This window comes from Prionailurus viverrinus, chromosome A3, assembly GCF_022837055.1.
Source record: "Prionailurus viverrinus isolate Anna chromosome A3, UM_Priviv_1.0, whole genome shotgun sequence".
NCBI lineage: Eukaryota > Metazoa > Chordata > Mammalia > Carnivora > Felidae > Prionailurus > Prionailurus viverrinus.
This window is the reverse complement of record NC_062563.1, coordinates 39,402,032-39,422,282: the sequence shown is the minus strand read 5'-3', so window position 1 is coordinate 39,422,282 and position 20,251 is coordinate 39,402,032. Positions and strand designations below refer to the sequence as shown.

Sequence of the window (20,251 nt, the reverse complement as noted above, 5' to 3'; positions counted from 1 at the left end):
ACTTACAGACAATTAAGAAAAGGAACCCACACAGAAAATGTCTTATATCAATGTGATGTCAATACTATTCAAAGTTATTTTGGACAATATATAAGCTTTTGTAAATATTTAAAACATTTCATAATTAGATTCATTGAATTCCTAGGCAGGGGGGAGTCACCCAATGTACTTCTTCATTTCATCTCATCTCATCTCATCTCATCTCATCTCATCTCATCTCATCTCATTTCATTCTATTCTGAGAGACAGCATGAGCAGGGGAGAGGGGAGAGAGAGAGAGAGACAGAGAGACAGAGAGAGACAGAGAGAATCCCAAGCAGGCTCTGCGCTGTCAGCCCAGAGCCCGACATGGGGCTTGATATCACGAACCGCAAGATCACAACCTAAGCAGAAATCAAGAGTCAGATGCTTAACCGACTGAGACACCCAGGTGCTCACGCAATGTACTTCTCAATATGCCAAAGGGCATCAGGTGTATTTGGCCCATAGAAGATAATAAATACTTGATTTACTTTCATTTCCAATCATCAGAAGTATAAAATGGAAAACATCTGGAAGTTTCTAGTAAAAACAGAAATATTTAGAAGTTTCTAATAATAACACAGCCTATTGGAGTCAACATTAAGTTTCTTACCTGTTCAAGTGCTCTAGGAAGGTCATTCACCCAGTGTAAACTAGAATATGAAAACATATTTGCTTTAGCTTAATTCATATAATTAGTGTAATTATCACTCATATAAAGAAAAGCCACAACAAAAGGTGTTAATTTTGAAGTCTGAAACTGCATATCAAAATTCACTGATTATTTTCATATAAGTTTTAAAGCAAAGAATATTCCCAGGGGAAAACCTTCCTTCTGTCACACTAGAAAATGTGACAGTACTATAATACTATAAAGTATTTAAAACTTAATTTAGGAAATCTCTTCCATTTTCTTTTGCCTCTATTCACCGTCTCCCAGTGTGTGGTGATATGTGATGGCAAGAATCAGTCTCTGTAGAGTATGGTCACACTATCTTGACTAAGGTGGTATCCTCTTATGCTGACTTCCAGGATAGCACTGAATGCCCATTTCAAACCATACTGGGTTAAGCTCACATTTATCTTTCATAATGTTGTCTAACAATTATTAGATACTTTAAAAATTAAGAAGGTCATACCATATCATAAGGTCTATCATACTTATGGGGGAACTGAAAGCAATGGAATTAGGCACTTGCAAACAGCAAGTAGAGGAGCTAAAACTCACATTCAGACTCCCTGCCCAGGGCTGTTTTCCTTAGACCAACATTCTCTGTAATATTTTTCATTTCATGATAGAACGCAAATACTTTTCTATATTTGTTTAGCATATCTTAAGAAGCAGGGAAGAGATTATAAACTCACTGAAGAAAACAGCAAGAGTGCATGCAACTCTCCCAATTTGTCTGGGGCTGACAGATTCCTGGGACATAAGCCTTTCCAGTGTTAACACTGGCAAAGTCTTGGGTGACTGGCCACCCTAAAAACAGCTATCAAAAGGGCTGTGCTGACATGAAGAGCATGTTGAATCTTTGAAAGAAAATATGACTATAAAACAAGACAGGGGAGGGGCGCCTAGGTGGCGCAATCAGTTAAGCGTCCGACTTCAGCCAGGTCACGATCTCGCGGTCCGTGACTTCAAGCCCCGCGTCAGGCTCTGGGCTGATGGCTCAGAGCCTGGAGCCTGTTTCCGATTCTGTGTCTCCCTCTCTCTCTGCCCCTCCCCCGTTCATGCTCGGTCTCTCTCTGTCCCAAAAATAAATAAACGTTGAAAAAAAAAAAAAACAAAAAAAACAAGACAGGGGAAGTAAGAATATTTTATTTTGGGGGCACCCGGCTGGCTCAGTTGGTGGAGCATCTGTGAGTTCAAGCCCCCCAGTAGGTACAGAGATTACTGAAAAAAAAAAAAAAGTCTTAAAAAAAAGGAATATTTAATTTCTCTATTAGACTCTGAGTTCTTTGAGGGCAGGATCTCTGTCTGGGTTCATTTTTGTATTCCCCAAAAGAATCTAGCTCAGAGCCTAGTATATTATAATCTATTCAATAAGTATTTATATATTTATGTAATAAATGTGGAGGGCCACAGTAGGAAGCACAAATGGAAAAAAATAACCTTCGGGACTATATTTCTGTGTGGAAGAAAAACTGATGTTGAAGGAAATACTAGCTTTTCCCTATTTGCCAGAATGAGTTTGTAAGGGCTCTAACGTTTGAATATTGGAGCCAGTATATTCTTTACAACTCCTGCCTCCATTAACATTGATACTAAGTAACGTGTATTAGGAAGGAAAATCCTTCTATCATAGATTAGCTTTACCAAGCTGAAAAAAGTTGGGGAGAAAAAAGTTAAGATACTATATCATATTATCTCCACTACGGAGTATAATTTATTATTCTTTACCAAAGAAATCTTATTGTTTATAAACCAAGAAAACTGGTTTGTGACTTTAAAAAAGGTTATTAAGAATTTACTCTGGGGTGCCTGGATGGCTCAGTAGGTTGGGCAGCCAACTTTTGATTTCCACTCAGGTCACGACCTCACTGTGGGATTGAGCCCTGTGTTGGCTTCACGCTAACAGCACAGAGCCTACTTGGGATTCTCTCTCCCTCTCTCTCCGTCTCTTCCCCACCTCAAAATAAATAAACATTACAAAAAAAAAAAAAACTTGCTCTATTAGCCATTTTATTTATCTCATAACAATTAAAATTTTATAGCACGAATTACCTATTTAAAACATACATTTTGAAGAAGTACAAACAGATTACCAACCTTAAGCTGCTAACTACCAGGTCAAATGTATTTTCTCTGAAGGGAAGGAACTCTTCATCAGCTAAAACACTGACAGTAGGGATTTCCATTTCTACGGTATTTTTCTAGTGATTAAAAAATAAACACATTCATATAGAATGTCAATTACTAATACAATCATTATTTAAGTCAACGTTATATTTATTTGGCAGTTTCTATCCCTTTTAAAACCAGAGTCACAGAGAAGCTCAAGAAGTGTTTCTTAAATGACACAAACTGGCTAGTTGGAAAAACATAAACAGGATCCTATCTCACACTAAAACAAATCTCAGAAGGCTGAAAGTTTCAGTGGCATAACTTAAGCCATAAAAGTAATAGATGAAAATAGGGGTGAACATTTTCATACTCTTAGGTGGAAACATTTTAAGCAAGCATAACTCAAAAGCCAGAAACTATAAAGGAAAAGACTGATCTACATGATGGTAAACCAATCAAAGACTTCTAAAAACCCATAAACAATGTAAACAACACACTTTGGGAAATATTTACAACACAGATGATGAAATTAATATCCCCCCAAAACAAACTCTTACAAACTCCCCACAATAAGAACATGCTAAGGCAACAATGCAGGTATAGGCACATCACAAAATTACTTACAAATTCACAAATTAAGAAATACCAATAGCCAAAAGACATCAACAGCCGGTTGGGGGCATTCATAATCAAAGTGCAAATAAAAATATCAGTAAGATTCTACTTTCTGCCTATTAAACTGACAAAGACAGAATCCATTGGCTCAGTGCTGCCAAACAGGAGAAAAAAGTGCTTTCATACAATATTATATCTTTCTAACAGCAGTCTGGAGATGTATATAAAAAATTTAAAGATGAACATCGATGAGTTCATAAATTCCACTACTAGGAATTTATTCCCAGAGAGAAAAATAAATCAAATGTACAAAGTTTCTTTGTATAAGGATGTTCTTCCCAGTGTTGGTTATTTTTTTTTTTTTTTTTAAATTTTTTTTTCAACATTTATTTATTTTTTTTGGGACAGAGAGAGACAGAGCATGAACGGGGGAGGGGCAGAGAGAGAGGGAGACACAGAATCTGAAACAGGCTCTAGGCTCTGAGCCATCAGCCCAGAGCCCGACGCGGGGCTCGAACTCACGGACCGCGAGATCATGACCTGGCTGAAGTCGGACGCTTAACCGACTGCGCCACCCAGGCGCCCCCCCAGTGTTGGTTATTAAGAAACTAGAAATATAACTGTCCTTCAATAGAAATTTAGCCAAATAAACCATGGAATATTCTTATATTAGAATACTATCTAGTCATTTTAAAAGGTGGAATTTGTATGTATGTATATCATTCGTTGATATAAAAGAATGATATCCTGTGAAAAGCACGGCATGTTATCATTATATCATTTGTATAAAATTGTAGAGATAGTTATACATCTGCAAAGGTGGAGACCCAAATGTCAACAGTGGTTGTCCCTGAATGGTGGGGACCAGGGGTGATATTTTCTTCTCCTTTATATTTCCTCCATTGTCTAATTTTTTTATGTGTTATATTTATAATCAGAAAAAAAACAATAAAGCTATTTTCATTTTGAAGGAAATAAAAATAAACAACTAAAAATAAAACCAAGAGATCAGAAATCAATAGTGTTAAAAAGCTACCTACCAACGCATTTTCTGCAATGTCTACTTGGAAGAACTTTCCAACAGTTTCCTGCAATGGAATAAAATTAATTAGATAATACAAAACAAAAGCCTACTAACAAAACAAAATAACTACTGAAATTGCTCAAGGAGAAAGTGATAATTTGTAGGTAAATTTTTAGCTTTGTAAGGGTATTTTCCTGCAGTAAAACCAGTATAGTACACAACTAGCTTTAATAACACATAGTAAGTTACACAGATTTAAATTTAAATAACCATGACTATATTTAATACATTTAACTATACTTAATAAAATACACAATTCAGGTGTGAGTAATCAACATCCTGAGTTTACTCCAGAGGATTAAGAATTATGTGTGCTGAGAACTGGTCCCTGCTCCTGGGCCACAGAAGTCCTGGATAGTTTTCCTCCCTCTTTTAGCTGTTCATTCAAAGAGTTTACACAGAGTAAAGAAAAGACTTAATAAACACAGATACTTGGGAGCGGTGGGGGGGGGGGGGGGGGTATAGGGGTTCGCTGGTTTCATTTTCCCTGTTTCATGTCTCCCCTCTTCTTTCCAAAAGGAAAAAGCACTGCACCACTTCTTTCCTAAGATTAACACTTTCCACTATGCTCTTTTCTACAGGATCCTGCTCCCTCCATCACCATCTCTATCAAATCTTTCATCTATCTCTTCTGTGTCTCTCTCCCTCACCTCGAAACAGTCATGAGCCTCCCAATCTGGAAAGATCTCCTCACCTCTAACTACCTTCTGGTTGTTCTGTCTGCAATCTGCAACTCTAATTCGCACCAATGTCTTTCTCCTTAATTCTTGATATCTATTTCTACTCTCCCTGCTCATGCTATTTATAAAGATTACTAACAACCTAATCAACTACAACAGTGTGTCTCCTCTCAAGTCCTATTTCACTTGACCTGTCTGAAGTCCAGCTCTGTTGTAGTCCTCCCCTCCTCTGTTAAAGAAGCCAATCCTTTCCACTTCATGCACACCCCCTTCTTAAAGAACCTCCTGCCCACAACTTGAAAGGATACCCTATCATTACCTGGCTGACTACCCAAGTGCAACTGCCAAGTGGCAGAGCTAAATTTGAAATACCTATCTGCCCAAGTTCAAGGCAATGCTCTTAACCTCAACACCCCAATTCCAAGTACACATTTCCAACTACCTGTCAGACATTAACACTAATATAGTCCACTGTTACCTCAAACTCAGCAAATCTAAAACAGGAATAGCCTGTGCTCCTTGCCCCACCACATCCCCTGACTTTTTCCAGTCAGTGAGGGAATAACTTCAAAGTTACTTTGCATTTATTCATGTAATGTTCATTTAATAAACCTTCATTGTGTATTCTAGGTACTGGGAATTTAGCAGTGACCAAAAACGAGCAAGTCTATGGAGTTTACATTCCCTAAGAGAAGACAGACACCAAATAAACAAACACATCAGGTGCTAAAAAGTGTTGTGGAAACAAATAAGGCAAATACCCAGCGGAGAATGGGGACCTTATTTTTATAGAATAGTCGGGGAAGGAATTTTTGATGAGGGGTCATTTAAGCAAAGACCTGAAAGAGGCGAGGAAGTAAGCCGCACAGATATCTTAGGGAAGAACGCAAGAACAACTATAGTGCAAAGCCCTGGCCAGTTTGAGAGTCAGTGAGAAGGTCAGGATTGCTGAAAAATAAGGAATGAGGGGAAGGAAATGAGGTCAGGGACATGTTAGGGAGCCAGATCACTGAGGGCCTTATGGATTAAGACTGGCTTATTACTGAGTTAGATAAGAAGCCAAAAGTTCTGAGCAGAGGACTGGCAATGAACTGACCTGTGCTTTAAAAGGATTACTTTGCTGTGAGAATGGACTACTGGGGGCAAAGGTAGAAGCAGGGAGGTCATTAAGGGGCTACTGCAGTGTAGACCAATACGATAATAGTGAAAGTGGTAAGAAGTAGTAGTTAGGGATATATTTTGAAATCCAAATAAAATTTGCTGATGGATTCAATGTGGGAGGGGAGGACACAAGAAGAATCAATGAATAAGTTTTCTGGCCTGAGCATTGTTTGTGTTTGTGGAGCCTCTCACAACCCCCTCCCACCACCCCAGCCCAAGTGCATGCTTTTTTGAAGTAGATTTTACACAGAAAGCCCACTTTAATTGGTGTCCAACACAGTATCATATATACAGGGGTTAAAACAATAAATGTCTTTATGTTCTGAATTAGAAAATGCAAAATAAAATGGTATAAGCCTTAACAATGGCTACTTATAAATACACAAAGATTTCTAATCAAATGATAAAATATTTTTCCCAGCTAAAAAATTAGTTCAATCACATTTTCCAAATGAATGTCGATCTGATTTTAATTTGAAGTATCAAAAACATGTGCACAGAATGGGAATGAAGAGCAACATATCTTACATAGACTTAAACTGTAGGTAGGAATCATTATATAAAATGGATAAAAAAAAAAAAAGAAAAGCCACTTTAAGAAAAAAATACGAGGAGACACAAAACAACTATTGGTTTGCCATTAAAAAAAAAAACTTGGCAATTTTGATATAATCAAAATCTAAATATGATACAAGCTGAATTAAGGAAGACTTTAAGATTAGCCAATTTTATTTCTTAAAGTAAATTAAGTCATTGAATAGATATACCTTATTCAAATGCTGTGCTATGTAACCTCTTCCACAACCAACATCCAAAGCAAGGGAAAATTTTCTAAAAAGTAGACACAGAAGTTATGATTTGTCTGTAATAACAGTCCATAAAACAGTTATTAAGAAGTAATTTTTCTTAAATAAAAACATATTAATGAATACAACTTTCAAAAAGTTATATTATCTGCCTTTTCTGCCTCACCTCACAAGCTATTTCTACCAGAGAACATATTGAAAGAGCAAGTCTGTCTGGTACAGACATTCACAGGACCCCACAGTTAACCAGCTTTCCATGAGGCTGCTCCAAGATATGAATTCAAAGAACAAATTTGGTAGGAGTATTTAAATTTGATAATATATCCAAATAAAGAATGAAGAGAAGCTAATGTAAATTAACATGAAAATATCTGCATACTTATTTAGAACTTACTAATTATCTTTTTCTCAAATTTGTTGAGGCAACAGGTGACTTAAAATCATCATGTAAAATATCATGAACTATTAATATGTTAAGCTAAACACAAAACACCAACTAAATAGTAGCTAACTTTTACTGAAATCTTACCAGATTCAAAGCAATGTGCTATGTGCTCAAAGTAACTCAACCCAAGGTCACTCAACTAATAAGCAGCAGTCAGAACTTGAATTCAGTTAGTTTGAATCCTGGAACCAAAACTACTACCCCCATGCTACGTTGTCTTCTCTAAATAAATGTCATACTAAACCACACCAGTTAACACATCTAAGTGTAGGCCATCCACAGGTTTAAGAAAAATTTGTGACAAGAAAACTTAAAATTGCATCCATTAATAACATATTTTCTATTGGAACCAAAAGAGTCCTTTTCCAATTTCTGTCAAAAACCTATGTCAAAAATATAGAACACCAGTACACAATTGGAGAACTGGTGTGAGAAAGAACTGTTTATTTACAAAATGCTCACTATCTTGACTGTGAACACAGGCAGTGTGACATGTTGAAGTGCACAGCTTTGGGATGAGAAAGATGTGATTTAGAATTCTGGGTCAGCAATTTACTGGTTCTGTGACCATAGACAAAATCTTACTGAATCTGTTTCCCCATCCATAAAATGGAAAAGTTACTACCTCACTCGAGAGAATTTTATGAAATGGTGCATGGAAAGTATCTAGCACAGTACAAATGCTCAACAAATGTTGGTTATGAGTTGCTATTATTATAAGTTGTAACAGTATTAAGTGGACCTCAGATACCACAAATAAGACATTTAATAATCTGCAGGGCTAGTTTTTAAAAATCAACAAAAGATCAGGGTGGACAATACAAACTATACTTTGTAACAATAGAACATTACTTCAAGGACATTTACACTGGCACTTTTTTTTAGACTGGTATTTTTAATGATTTAATTCTAAAGAGTTAATGTTAGTTTAAGACATGCCATAATCACAAGTCTCTCTGTAAACGATGTTTTGCTCAGTACTAAGGCATACTAAGACATACAAAGACTGTACAATCCATACTGACTTAGAAAATTCAATGTTTCATTTTTAATAAATGGCCTAAAATCCAAGCAAATGTAGAGAACTATTTGTTTCATTTCCTAATAAAACAGATGAAATGGGGGTAACTATTTGTAACAATGAAGCATTTTTTCTTACCTTATGAAGTTAATTCATACCAAGATTCTAAGTAGCAAGAATACCTCTAAAAAATTACTGGTTTTGATTTTATAAAATTCCTTTTATAGACAAATGTAATAAATTCATCCCATGTTGGTGTAATTTAACCAACAATTTAACCACAATGTTTTCATTAGTGGCTTTTGGCCAGATGAAATTGGATCAGTCATTCAGGCTCAGAGAGAAGCTAGGAGTTGTGCTTTTTTTTTTTTTTTCCCCAAGAATGAAATAAAAAGAACACTTGTTCTCCTATATATTATATGTGTGTGTGTGTGTGTGTGTGTGTGTATATATATATATATATATATATATATATATATATACACACATATATAAAGGAGAGACTTAGAGTGTGATTAACATTGAGAATCCTGGTAATAAATTCGTCTAGATTCTGCCATACATTAAGCTCTCAGCATTCAATCTCTTGAATTTCCAGTCAAAAAATTGTATTTTATTATGATAATCATCACTTACCTAGCTATGTCATATACGCGGTCTGCAATCCGGCTTCCAACCTGAAGGATTACAAGCGGCAATGATGTATATAAATCAAGTACGCATAATAGAGAAGTGACACTCTTTTTCCAGCATTCAACAATCCATAGGTTACTTATGTTTCAACATGCTGATAAGTACTTCTCCCTATCCCATTTTCAATCTGACCACAAATTATAAATAGGAACATAATTATTAAATTACCCTAGGAAACAGATTGAGGCAAATTACTTCAGACGTCAATTTAATAAAATCAAGGCTAAATATTCATGTATATGTATATATGTATTTGGCTATAAGATCACAAGGATAAGAAGTAATAGGAGCATAACAGGTACAATATTGTCCACAGAAACCAGCATGAGATATATGAAAGTGAAAAAATATTGTTAGCTGGGGTTTATTACAGATCAATGTATAAGCAATCATGTAACAATTTTATTACTTGAAAACTGCTAAGAAATTCTGTGGAACTACTACACAGGTAACTTTTCTAAGCAACATGTGCAAATTAGAAAGTCAACCAAACCTGAAGAGACTGCACTTCCTGCTATTCTCCCCAATCCCACCCCAATCTAAAAGAGGTCATAAGGTCGGTGCCTCCTTATGCTACACTAGCTTCATCTGGCAGGAATAAAGATGTGGGAGCCTAATATTCCTCACATTCCACTAATCCTTCATAAACACCCCAGAGTTTTTATTAGGACTTGGGAGTTCAGAACATATGCATATTTGCTTTTGGGGGGAGAAGGGGAAGGAAGGAGGTATGGCAGAAGTCTTCTAGCAGGGTACACTTGATGTATCATTCCCACTATGAATACTTTTTGTTTATGTTAAAAAGAACTCTCATACACTTTATCTCATTTATTCTAGTCCTGTACATTGACAAGGCTACGGTCAAGTTGTAATCTACACGCTTTGCTTGGAGAAGAGTGGTTAGAAATACACATCTTCTAAGTACATATCATTATGAACCCTAAAAAGAAACAGAGTCAATCACCTGGTCAGGCCAGGCTTGCACAGAGTTCTGTCCAAAGGAGCTCAAAAACTGTTTCCTGCTTTTCCTTGAAAGAGTTCATTATACTTAACTTCAATTTTGCTTCATCCCCAAAGAAACACTTCCTTAGGATGAACTTGGTGCTGCATATACAGAGAGCAGAAACCCCTAGTTTCTAGTCCACCTGGACATAGGAAGAGGTCTTTTAAACCAGCACAAATCAGAGACCTTAATTTATCTTAAATTTTCCTAAACATAAAACGGATCCCATCGCTTCATTGCTTAAAACCACTCAACAGGCTTGCATTCCTCTAGAGCAGTTGACCAACAGAAAAACAATGAAAGCCATATATTTAATTTTTAATTTCCTAATGGCCACTTAAAAAAATTAAATTTTTTAAATGTTTATTTATTTATTTTTAATTTTAACGTGTATTTATTTTTGAGACAGAGAGAGACAGAGCATGAACAGGGGAGGGGCAGAGAGAGAAGGAGACACAGAATCTGAAACAGGCTCCAGGCTCTGAGCGGTCAGCACAGAGCCCGACGCAGGGCTGGAACTCACAGACCTTGAGATCATGACCTGAGCCGAAGTCGGACGCCCAACCGACCGAGCCACCCAGGCGCCCCAATGTTTATTTATTTTTGAGAGAGACACAGTGCGAGCAGGGGGGTGGGGGTGCGGGGGAGCAGACAGACAGGGATACACAGAATCCAAAGCAGGCTCCAGGCTCTGAGCTGTCAGCACAGAGCCTGACGTGGGGCTTGAACCCATGAACCATGAGATCATGACCTGAGCCGAAGTCAGACGCCCGACAGACTGAGCAACCCGGGCACCCCTCTAATGGCCACATTTAAATAGTAAAAAGAAACAGCAGAAATTATTTTTAACATATTATACTTAACCCAATATATCAAAACTATAATTTCAACACGTAATCAAGATAAAAAAATTAATGAAATATTTTGCATCCTTTTTTCAGTCACTGAAATCCAGTGTATTTTACACTTAACAGCACATCTCAGTTGGACTAGGCACATTTCAAGTGCTCAATAGCCACATGTGGCCAGAGATGGCCATACTGAATGGGCAGCTCAGTTAGACAAGTAAATCCGAAGTCCTCATCTCTTACCGTCCTAATAACCCGAGTCCTCTCGGCCTGACCTCCTCTTCCACTCTCCTCTTCACGGAAGCTTCACTGGAGGCCTCAACAAGGTCCTCAACAAGGTCCTTCCCGCCTCACGGACACTTGTCCTTCTCTTTGATTACAAGGCTACTCTCTCCAGATCTCAGCTTGCCTCATCATGTCCTCTTCCTGACCGGCCTTCTCTGACCATCGGAGTCCTCACCCCACTTCACTTTAGTACCTCACCTTACTTTGGCTGAAATTATATTTCTTGTTCACCTACTCCCATAAGAATGAAACCTCCTGAGGGTAGCGGTCTTACTCTGCCCAGGACATACATGTACACAATTAAAGCGATATTTGCTGAGTGAGTGAGTGAGTGAGTGAATGAACAGCTTACAAATATCCCGGTCCACCCCTTCAGAGATTACAGTAGAGGCTCAGGCAGAACGGCTGCTCAAGGTCACACGTGATGTGGGGTCTGCTGGGGCCTGGCCGGAGTCCCCGGACTCGGAGCCAGAGCTCGGCGTCGCCCTTCCCCTGCTGCCGCGCGGACTCACCTCCTCCTTCAGATAATCAAACTTCATGGGTTCGGGCTGCCGGGCCGCCCAGTTCTTCTGTTTTCTCTTCAAATCCCGGTCGAAGATATTTAGGGCTCTGGGCGAGGTGCTGCCCGGGGGAGAGACGCCGGAAGCAACCTTTCTAAGGCCGAGGTTCTTTGCAGGGACCGCAAACACCAGAGATCTCCGCCGCCACAGACAGAGGACGCCTAACCGCAACATCTCCCCCGGTAAAGCAGGCGCATTTACGTTGCGCCTGCGCCACCGCGGCTCCGGCGCCTACGCTACGGGTCGCCGCAGAGGTAAAGGGAACGTAGTTTGGACCAGTTCTCTTGCCGTCCCGGAGGAGCGTCCCGCGGAGGACTCTGGGTCTGCGTCGCATGTGAGACGCGACGAGGAGGTGAGTAAGGTTGGATTTCTGAAAGGGCTGCAGAGGATACCGAACTAATCTCTGACAGGGTCTCCTTCGGATTCACGGGGGGGTTACCCCCTTTTCCCTTGCCATTCCGGTCTCGTTTTTCAGACTTCCTCGATCCTCCCCAGGGTCCTTTTGAGGGACCTCAGTCCGTAGCTGTGCCCTGAGGTTTAAGGTTGGGTAGGAGATCGTCGTTCTGGGATCACCCTGGTGTTCTCCGCGTTAGAGGGTGGGTACAGGGGAGAGTGGGCTATGGAAATGAAGGTGGGGGTCAGAAGGTGACGTCAGGTCGCCCTTCTCCGCCTGAATATCTGACGTTTATCGAATGCTTTGAGCGTAAACAATACTTACACCTAATAACTAGATGAAACACCTATTCCCTTCCCACCTGTTCAGAGGGTTAAATGATTAAGTGTGTAAATGCATCATTGAAACCTGTGATTTTTTTTTTTTCTTTTTGGTTATAAAAAGTTGTTTTCAAATTTAAGGAAAAAAATAAGCCTTTCAAAACAAAGCACTACCCTGTTTGATTAGTTCTTTTTTGTTCTTAATAATCAATGACTCTTAGCTCTGCAAAAGCAAATTGAGATGTTAAACCATTAGGAACTATTTTCAAGGGAACAATACTAATCTCTCCCACACCTACAGAGTCTAATATGTTTCAAGAAGAATCAGCCTGTTTGGGCCGTAGTTCTTATAAAATAAGAAAAAATAGAAAGAAGTGAAATGTATTAACTATGATGAAACTACCTGATTTTTGAAGGATGCTCGGATTTATAGAGGGAACTTTGTGAGCTAAACCTAATTGATTTGGGTCTGTTAGGACACTAGCCATGTAGAATTAAGGGCTGTCCAGAGTAGCATGAGGTGAAGACTAACAGAGAATGGGACCAGAATGTGAAGAAACAAATGAGACCAACTGAGGCTTGGGAAACTTGATTACATTAGCTTTTAACTTGTAACAAGTACAGGTATATAAAAAGAAATGTACAAACTCTGAGTAGTTGGCTAGTAAGCATTGGCTTACTAAGCCAATTGGCTAGTAAGCATTTTTCCTCCCTCTGTAAAGTCCTGGAGTTCTGTTTGGTTTTGCCTTAAATTTGTTTCTCCAAATGCTCTGTAATCAAAAGAGGATTTTCTGATTGTTTTTGCTTTTCTGCATGTGACTAAGAATAAGTTTGGGAAATGAAATTGGATGTGTTAACTTTATGTACGTTTAACTTAGAATATATTGTGAATTAGTATTTTTTCCCAAAGCATCTTGTATTACTAATCCTTCATTATTATAACATTTGTTTTGCTTTTTAGTGTTTGATTTCTTCAAAGCATTTGTCCAGTCAGACATTTAAAAATGGCATCCAAAGAAGAAATAATGAGTGACCAGCGGTTTAGGAGGGTTACAAAGGACCCAAGATTTTGGGAAATGCCAGAAAAGGATCGAAAAGTCAAAATTGACAAGAGATTTCGAGCAATGTTTCATGATAAAAGGTTCAAGTTGAATTATGCTGTGGATAAAAGAGGACGCCCCATCAACCACAGCACTACAGAGGACTTGAAGCGTTTTTATGACCTTTCAGATTCTGATTCAGATCTATCTTATGAAGATGATAAAGCATTGAACCAAAAGAAAAGAAAGAAGAAAAAACCCCAGACTAACAACAAAATAGAATCAAAAAATCTAGTTGAAGAGAAAAAGAGAGAAAGCAAAAAAATTAATCAAAAGGATTCTGGAGATAAAAATGATTTGGATAACTCTGACAGAATTCAGAAAATGGAAAAGTCATGCAAATCTAAGAAGGTAGATTCAAAAATAAGTTCTAAGAAAAACAGAGAAGAATTTACACAGAAAAGTACAGCAGGGAAAAAAAACATTGTTCAACATAGTACAGAGTCATGTCCCAAAGGAAAAGTAGACTTGGGCATCTCTGAAATTGTGAAATCTCCCAAGCTCAAGTCCTCTAAGACAAGAAGAGAAATGCTATCAGGTTTGTTGGAAAGATTACAGATACTTTGATATTACATTACTAATTTTTATACTGATTTTTTTAAAAAGGAGACATGTAGTAAGAATTTCTATAGTATAATGAGAATGATCAAATGCTTATTTGGGAGATAAAGCTATGAAAGAAAGAATACCATGTAATGATTATTAATTTTTTATTTTGTGTTATTAATTGCTAGGAGAGAAAAACTTGAGGCTACACAATGATTGTGATTTGTGGTGGGGACTAGTGAGAGCTATGTTCTGTAACCAAATAAAGCGTTATATATTGTCATCACACAGTAAGAAGAGGTGTCTGAAGAGGGTTAGTAGAGTTGGGTACTCATTCATCCTTCATTCAGCTACTTGTAGTAACTTGTAATGTGGCAGATAAACATGAGTAAGATATGGGCCCCCATCTTAGGCCTACTACTAGCTTATATGATGTCTGTGCACATTAGAAAAAGTTACGCCCTTTTAGACATGCAGAGCTCCCAGAGCTCACGGTTTGGTAAGGGCCAGCAGCTTTGAGTGAAGCAGTTAGGTTTATTTCCCCTGAGCAGACACAACACGCCTGTAGAGCGTGTTAGTGGAGTTTGGCCTTGATTTCAGCCCTTCCTGGCGCTTTGCAGATCCTCTTTTGTAAATAACGTCCTGCTAAACTCTGCAGTGGCATCAGCTAAAGCGGCACTGTCTAATAAAAAATGTATAATTTTGAATTTTCTAGTTGACACATTAAGAAGTAAAAAAAACCGGTGAAATTCATTTTTAATAACATAATATTTAACCTAACACATCAAAAAGTTCATTCAAGATGTAATCAACTTAAAAAAAGTTTAATGATATAGTTTACATTCTATTTTCATACTAATCTCAAGTATAAAATTTGAATGAGCCACATTACAAGTACTCAATTGCTACATGTGGCTGCTTGTACATACTGGACACCACAGATCTAAAGTAGAAGAAATTAGGTCCATACTATATGATAGAATAATGGTAAGTGGTATAAAAGATATTTAGCAGAGGGCTATGAGAATTCAGAGGAAGACATCACTCAAGATATGGCAACCAGAGAAAAATTGATAGGAGAAGTACCATCAGATTTGGAAAAAGTAAATTGAGGGACCAGAGCATTCTATATAGAAAGGACTTTTTGAGCAAAGATATGGTTGGATATTTTCAGAAGAGGTAAGTATTCCCATTTGATTAGATAATAAGGTCTCTAAAGGGGTGAGTGGATAACACAGCTAAAAGTGGTTGTTTGGAACTAAGAAATGTCTGATTCTAGTTCATGTCTACTTGTTTACTTATTAAAATTTTGTGTCCCGTCCAGCAGCAAGGAATTTTGAGTGTTGGTGTTGCCAGTTGTTGATGTTGTTAATTGAAAATTGGTATTCAGATGAGCCCAAAGCTGGCTGTGATTATGAGACCCAAGGAAGATAGGCATCCAGGAAGAGCCCGAGAGGTCTTGACAGGCTGAGATTATATTGGAAAGGTAGGAGGTATCAGGCAGTAGATAGAATTCTAGATAGGGAGTAGGAGGTCAGGATGGGGTGTCATTTCGTTTGTAGTGGAACCAGGCAGCAAACTGAGGTGTAGGGAGAAGGGATAGGAGTTTGGTTATTGAAATTGGAGAATAAGATCAGACTAGGAACAGCAGCAAGATTTGTTTGATGCTGAGTTTGTGAGATAAGTTAGTCTAGCCTCTTTTAAATTTCACTTGATTTGGGGCATTGGATTAATAAAACATACCCATATAATCCTTTGGATTGATTTTATAGAATCTTTTTATATATCTCCATTAAATTTTCTCAGTAAGCTTGAGAAATTAGGATAGATTAATTGGGAAACAAGACTAAAGTGATTTATGTTAGGATACACAGAGCTGGGCCTGCGACTCAAGTCTTTGAATCTTTCTTTCTACCCCATCATGTTTCTTCCAGTAATTTACATCAGTTCTATAGTCTAGAAAGGCATTAGGTGTAAGTAAGGAATAGTGACTTTGTATATAACCATCTTTTGTTCATTATTCATTTGTCAGTTATCATTCCAGCAACTACTATGTGCAGGGGTCTTTTTAAGTGCTGCAAGGTACAGGTGATGTGAGGAGGTATGGTTTGGTATTATGTGTCATTATGATATGTTGCTGCCCAGCACTTGTACTCCTAAGAACTTATTTTAATTGGGCATAAGTGCAAATAATATGCATTATAGCATTGTTTTTAAAATGTAAAATTAGCATAAATCAGGGGATTGATTAAATAAATTGTGATATATACAAACATTTATGATATATGAAGCTTCAAAAATAAGTTGCAAAATAGTAATAATGGTGTGACAAGCCACTTTAAAAAATTAATGGATACATCATAGAAAACAGATTTAGGGAATTATGTACCAAAATAGCCATCCAGGTATCTCTGCATGAAAAATTACTAGTCTTTTTATTTTCTTTATTAACCTGTATTTTCTTAATATTTTTCCAATGAGCATTCATTACTTTTATAATGGGGGGGTAACAAAGCATTTTTTTAAGTAGCAAGGTAAGTACTGTTTACAGTTACTGTAGAGCAGTATCATCCAGGAATAGAGAGATAATCCTACATTATCTAGTATTGTATACATGGTGGGCTCTGAGCAAATATTTACTGAATAAATCAGTACTCTGAATGTACTCGATATTATCAAAAATATTAAAATACTAGATCTTTTTTAAGTCTTTCGTGTATTGATTTATTATATAACCCAAATCACACACAAAGTGTGATGTATGTACCATTGTCATACGGGAAAACATGGCATATGTAACAAGATACTCAAAGTTTTTTATGTTAATAGATATGTATTTAGGAATAAATATTTAAGAAAAAGTAGAACCACTACATCACATCTGTGACATCAGAGATACTTAGAACAAAGCTAATTTTTTTAATTAAAATTTCAATTTAGTGAAAAACATCAGTGATATGCAAAAATCATGAAAATGGCATAATAATGACTGATGCTTGAGAAATAATTGCAGTATTAGATAAAGGTAGATCTCTGAGGTGTTATTTCTGAGCACGTTGCTTAAAAGTGAATTCTGGTGCTTGCCTCATAGTAACTCTCCTTCACTGTTGTGGTGTTTTTTGATCTCATATGCAGAACTTATGATAATTCCTTTTTTTGGCTTTTTCACATCTACTGGCTAGTTATTTTTTATGGTCCCCCACTCTCTTGTGGTACTAAAACAGAAGCCCATTTCTTTTCCTCCTAGCAGAACTCTTTCATTTAGTGTCAGATCAAATGGCATCTTTGTGAAGCCTGTCTTAAATACCTCTCTGCAGGCAAATTTAGATGTCTCTATTGTGTTACCTTAGAATAAAGCTTCATTATTCAATAAACAATTTCTTTTGGCTTATGAACAATCAGGAGCATAGGATCATGTTACAAGCCATCTCCCTTTTTCTTTTCCTGAGTTCAATGCCTTTTATTTACATAGTAAAGTAAGTAGTAAATACTAGGTCAGTGAATAACTATTATAAGATTATAGGACCAAGGGAAAAACTAACTTTGAATTTCATTCTAAGCATTAAGCTTTTAATATTTTTTTCATTTCTCCAAATAGAGCTTTAAGCAGAAACATAAGCTCCAACTTAAAGATGAATAAAATGTGTGAGATACTGTATATCAACATACACATACCCATAGTAGAAAAAATCATATAAATTGCTTTAGAACTGGAAAATGAGGTTTTTCAGAGTTACGAGGGTTAAAAAAAAATCCAATATAAGTAAAAACAATCTTTCACTCTTCATGGTATTGCTATTAGTTACAAAGTTCAAGATTTAGCAGAAAACCTGTGTTTTGCCCGGCATAGGTGATCTCATCCACATCTCAAGCTTCTGTTGTCACTACACATGAGTGAGTGAAAAGTTTTATCTCCAGCATGCAACTTTTCTGAGCTGTAAACTCATACGGCCAGCAGCCTTCTTGATACCTCCTCGTATATGATTCCAAGGCACTTCAGATTCAACATAGTGAAAACTGAACTCATGATCTACCTCTACCAAGCAAGCAAACTGTTTCTTTTCCAATATTGCATGTTTATCTGTGTATCTATCTATCTATCTATCTATCTATCTATCTATCTATCTACCTATCTATCCATCCATCCTCAAGCCAAGAAGCTGGGACTCATCTTTGACAATTCTAAAACTTCTGTGCCTCATACCAAGCCCCTGTCACTAATTACTATTGATTTTAACTCCTGACTCCGAAACTCTGAAGTGAATCCATTAACCTCTTTGTATCTGTTTCTAATAATTTAATGCTATCTTCATCTCTTGGTAGGAGTATTGTACTACACTTCTAATTTTCTAATCATATCCTCTTGACTCCATCTGGTCAAGTTTCTACAGCATAGTCAAGGTGATCTATCTCACTGTGCAAATCTGATGATGTCCCTCTTTCTGAAAGCATAGCAGTAGCTTATCACTGCTTTTATGACAAAATCCAAACCTTCTACATGGTTTTTGGAAAGCGTGGCCTGTACCTCGCTATTCAGTTTAATTTCTTACTTGACTCTTGGCCACCTGCAGTCCATATATTCTTGCCAGCTTTTTCCTGTTCTTGGATCTTTGCATTTATTTTTCTTGGTGTTTGGAGCATTTCCCTCATTACTCTAATCTTGAATACTTCCTCTTTATCCTTCAAGTAGCAACTCAGTTGCACTTATATAGAGACTCCTATTGTAGCTCTTTATGTGTATGGATGTGATTGATTTTATTTGATCCAGACCCTTCCATCTATTCGCTTAACTAATAACTTCTCTTACCAATGATTTTATATTGAGCACCTAGCACACAGCAGGCACTGCATAATTCTGAACAAATATGTGAATCTACTTGTATGATCTGGGTACATATCAAAATTTCTATCAAGTAATTTAGGCATGAACTTTTGTTGAATTTAGGGTTTGTTTGTTTTTTAAGTCTCTTTCATAGAAATTACTTTTACTGGATTTGAGGTCAAAATAACATGATTTGAATTTAATTGTGTTTACATTTTCTTAATTTCTCCCTCCTTTAATGTTTTTTGCAGTGGTTTCGCTAATGGCAAGAGACAGTGATGGTTATGAAAACTCGACAGGTGGTAAGAAGTTTGACAAAGATGCTCTGGAGGAATATTCAGAAAGTGCTAGTGAAATAGGTGATGAAGAATCTGAAGATGAAATTACAGGCATTGGTAGAAGTTCAACTGATGATGATGATGATGATGATGATGATGATGATGTTGATGTTGATGGAAATGAAAATGATGAGGAGGAGGATGAAGATGAGGAGAGTGAGAATGATGATGAAAGTGACAGTGGTCCTGATCTTGCAAGGGGTAAAGGAAATATAGAAACTAGTTCTGAAGATGAAGAAGATATGGCAGATTTACTGCCAGAGGACTCTGGTTTTGAGCATGCTTGGAGAGAATTAGATAAAGATGCTCCTCGGGCTGATGAGGTGAACTTTTGAATAAATAAGATTATATGTGATGAGCACAGTACAAGTAGCTTTTATGAATGGTAGAATTGATGTCCTTAAATTGGGAAAAGATTTATTGGTAAATACTCTTAATGATGATTCTCATTAAAACTTCTTGATATGGAATTGATTGTTTTAGCTGGTAGTTTTTATTTCAGTTCCTACTGCACCTATTAGAAATGATATAGGGTAATCTACTTAACCTCCATGCTCATGCATGGGAATCAAAATAGCTTAACAAACTTGGTTATTAAAAAATCAGCTGATTATCGTATTCTGATTCAAGAACTAAAAACCATACAAGAGAAAGTGTTTATCTGTTGACAGTTTTATCATGTGTGACTCAACCAAAGTTTTCTTTTTCTTTTTTAAATATCATC

General features: G+C 37.1%; 2 protein-coding genes across 13 annotated transcripts in view; one reads left to right on the top strand and one right to left on the bottom strand.

Annotated features, from left to right (window-relative positions):
- NDUFAF5 (NADH:ubiquinone oxidoreductase complex assembly factor 5) overlaps positions 1-20,251 on the bottom strand; it is a 64,500-nt gene that overhangs the window by 15,265 nt on the left and 28,984 nt on the right. For 6 of the 11 annotated variants that reach the window (XR_007150839.1, XR_007150841.1, XR_007150840.1 and 3 more), the window contains exons 1-6: positions 11,960-12,231; positions 9,255-9,295; positions 7,114-7,177; positions 4,462-4,509; positions 2,792-2,895; positions 635-674 (exon numbers count right to left, since the gene is read on the bottom strand). Coding sequence is in view for 6 of the 11 variants with exons in the window: in XM_047852444.1 (XP_047708400.1) it covers positions 635-674; positions 2,792-2,895; positions 4,462-4,509; positions 7,114-7,177; positions 9,255-9,295; positions 11,960-12,181 (519 nt within the window). In the remaining 5 variants the exon portion in view is untranslated. Of the gene's footprint in view, positions 1-634; positions 675-2,791; positions 2,896-4,461; positions 4,510-7,113; positions 7,178-9,254; positions 9,296-11,959; positions 12,234-20,251 lie in introns of those variants that run through there. The other 5 variants (XR_007150838.1, XM_047852441.1, XM_047852439.1 and 2 more) reach the window with 5 other exon arrangements.
- ESF1 (ESF1 nucleolar pre-rRNA processing protein homolog) overlaps positions 12,301-20,251 on the top strand; it is a 66,466-nt gene continuing 58,515 nt past the window's right edge. Inside the window, exons 1-3 of one of the 2 annotated variants that reach the window (XM_047852438.1) lie at positions 12,301-12,359; positions 13,683-14,359; positions 19,441-19,850. In XM_047852438.1, coding sequence (XP_047708394.1) covers positions 13,726-14,359; positions 19,441-19,850 — 1,044 coding nt within the window. In that variant the 5' untranslated portion in view covers positions 12,301-12,359; positions 13,683-13,725. The other variant, XM_047852437.1, reaches the window with a different exon arrangement.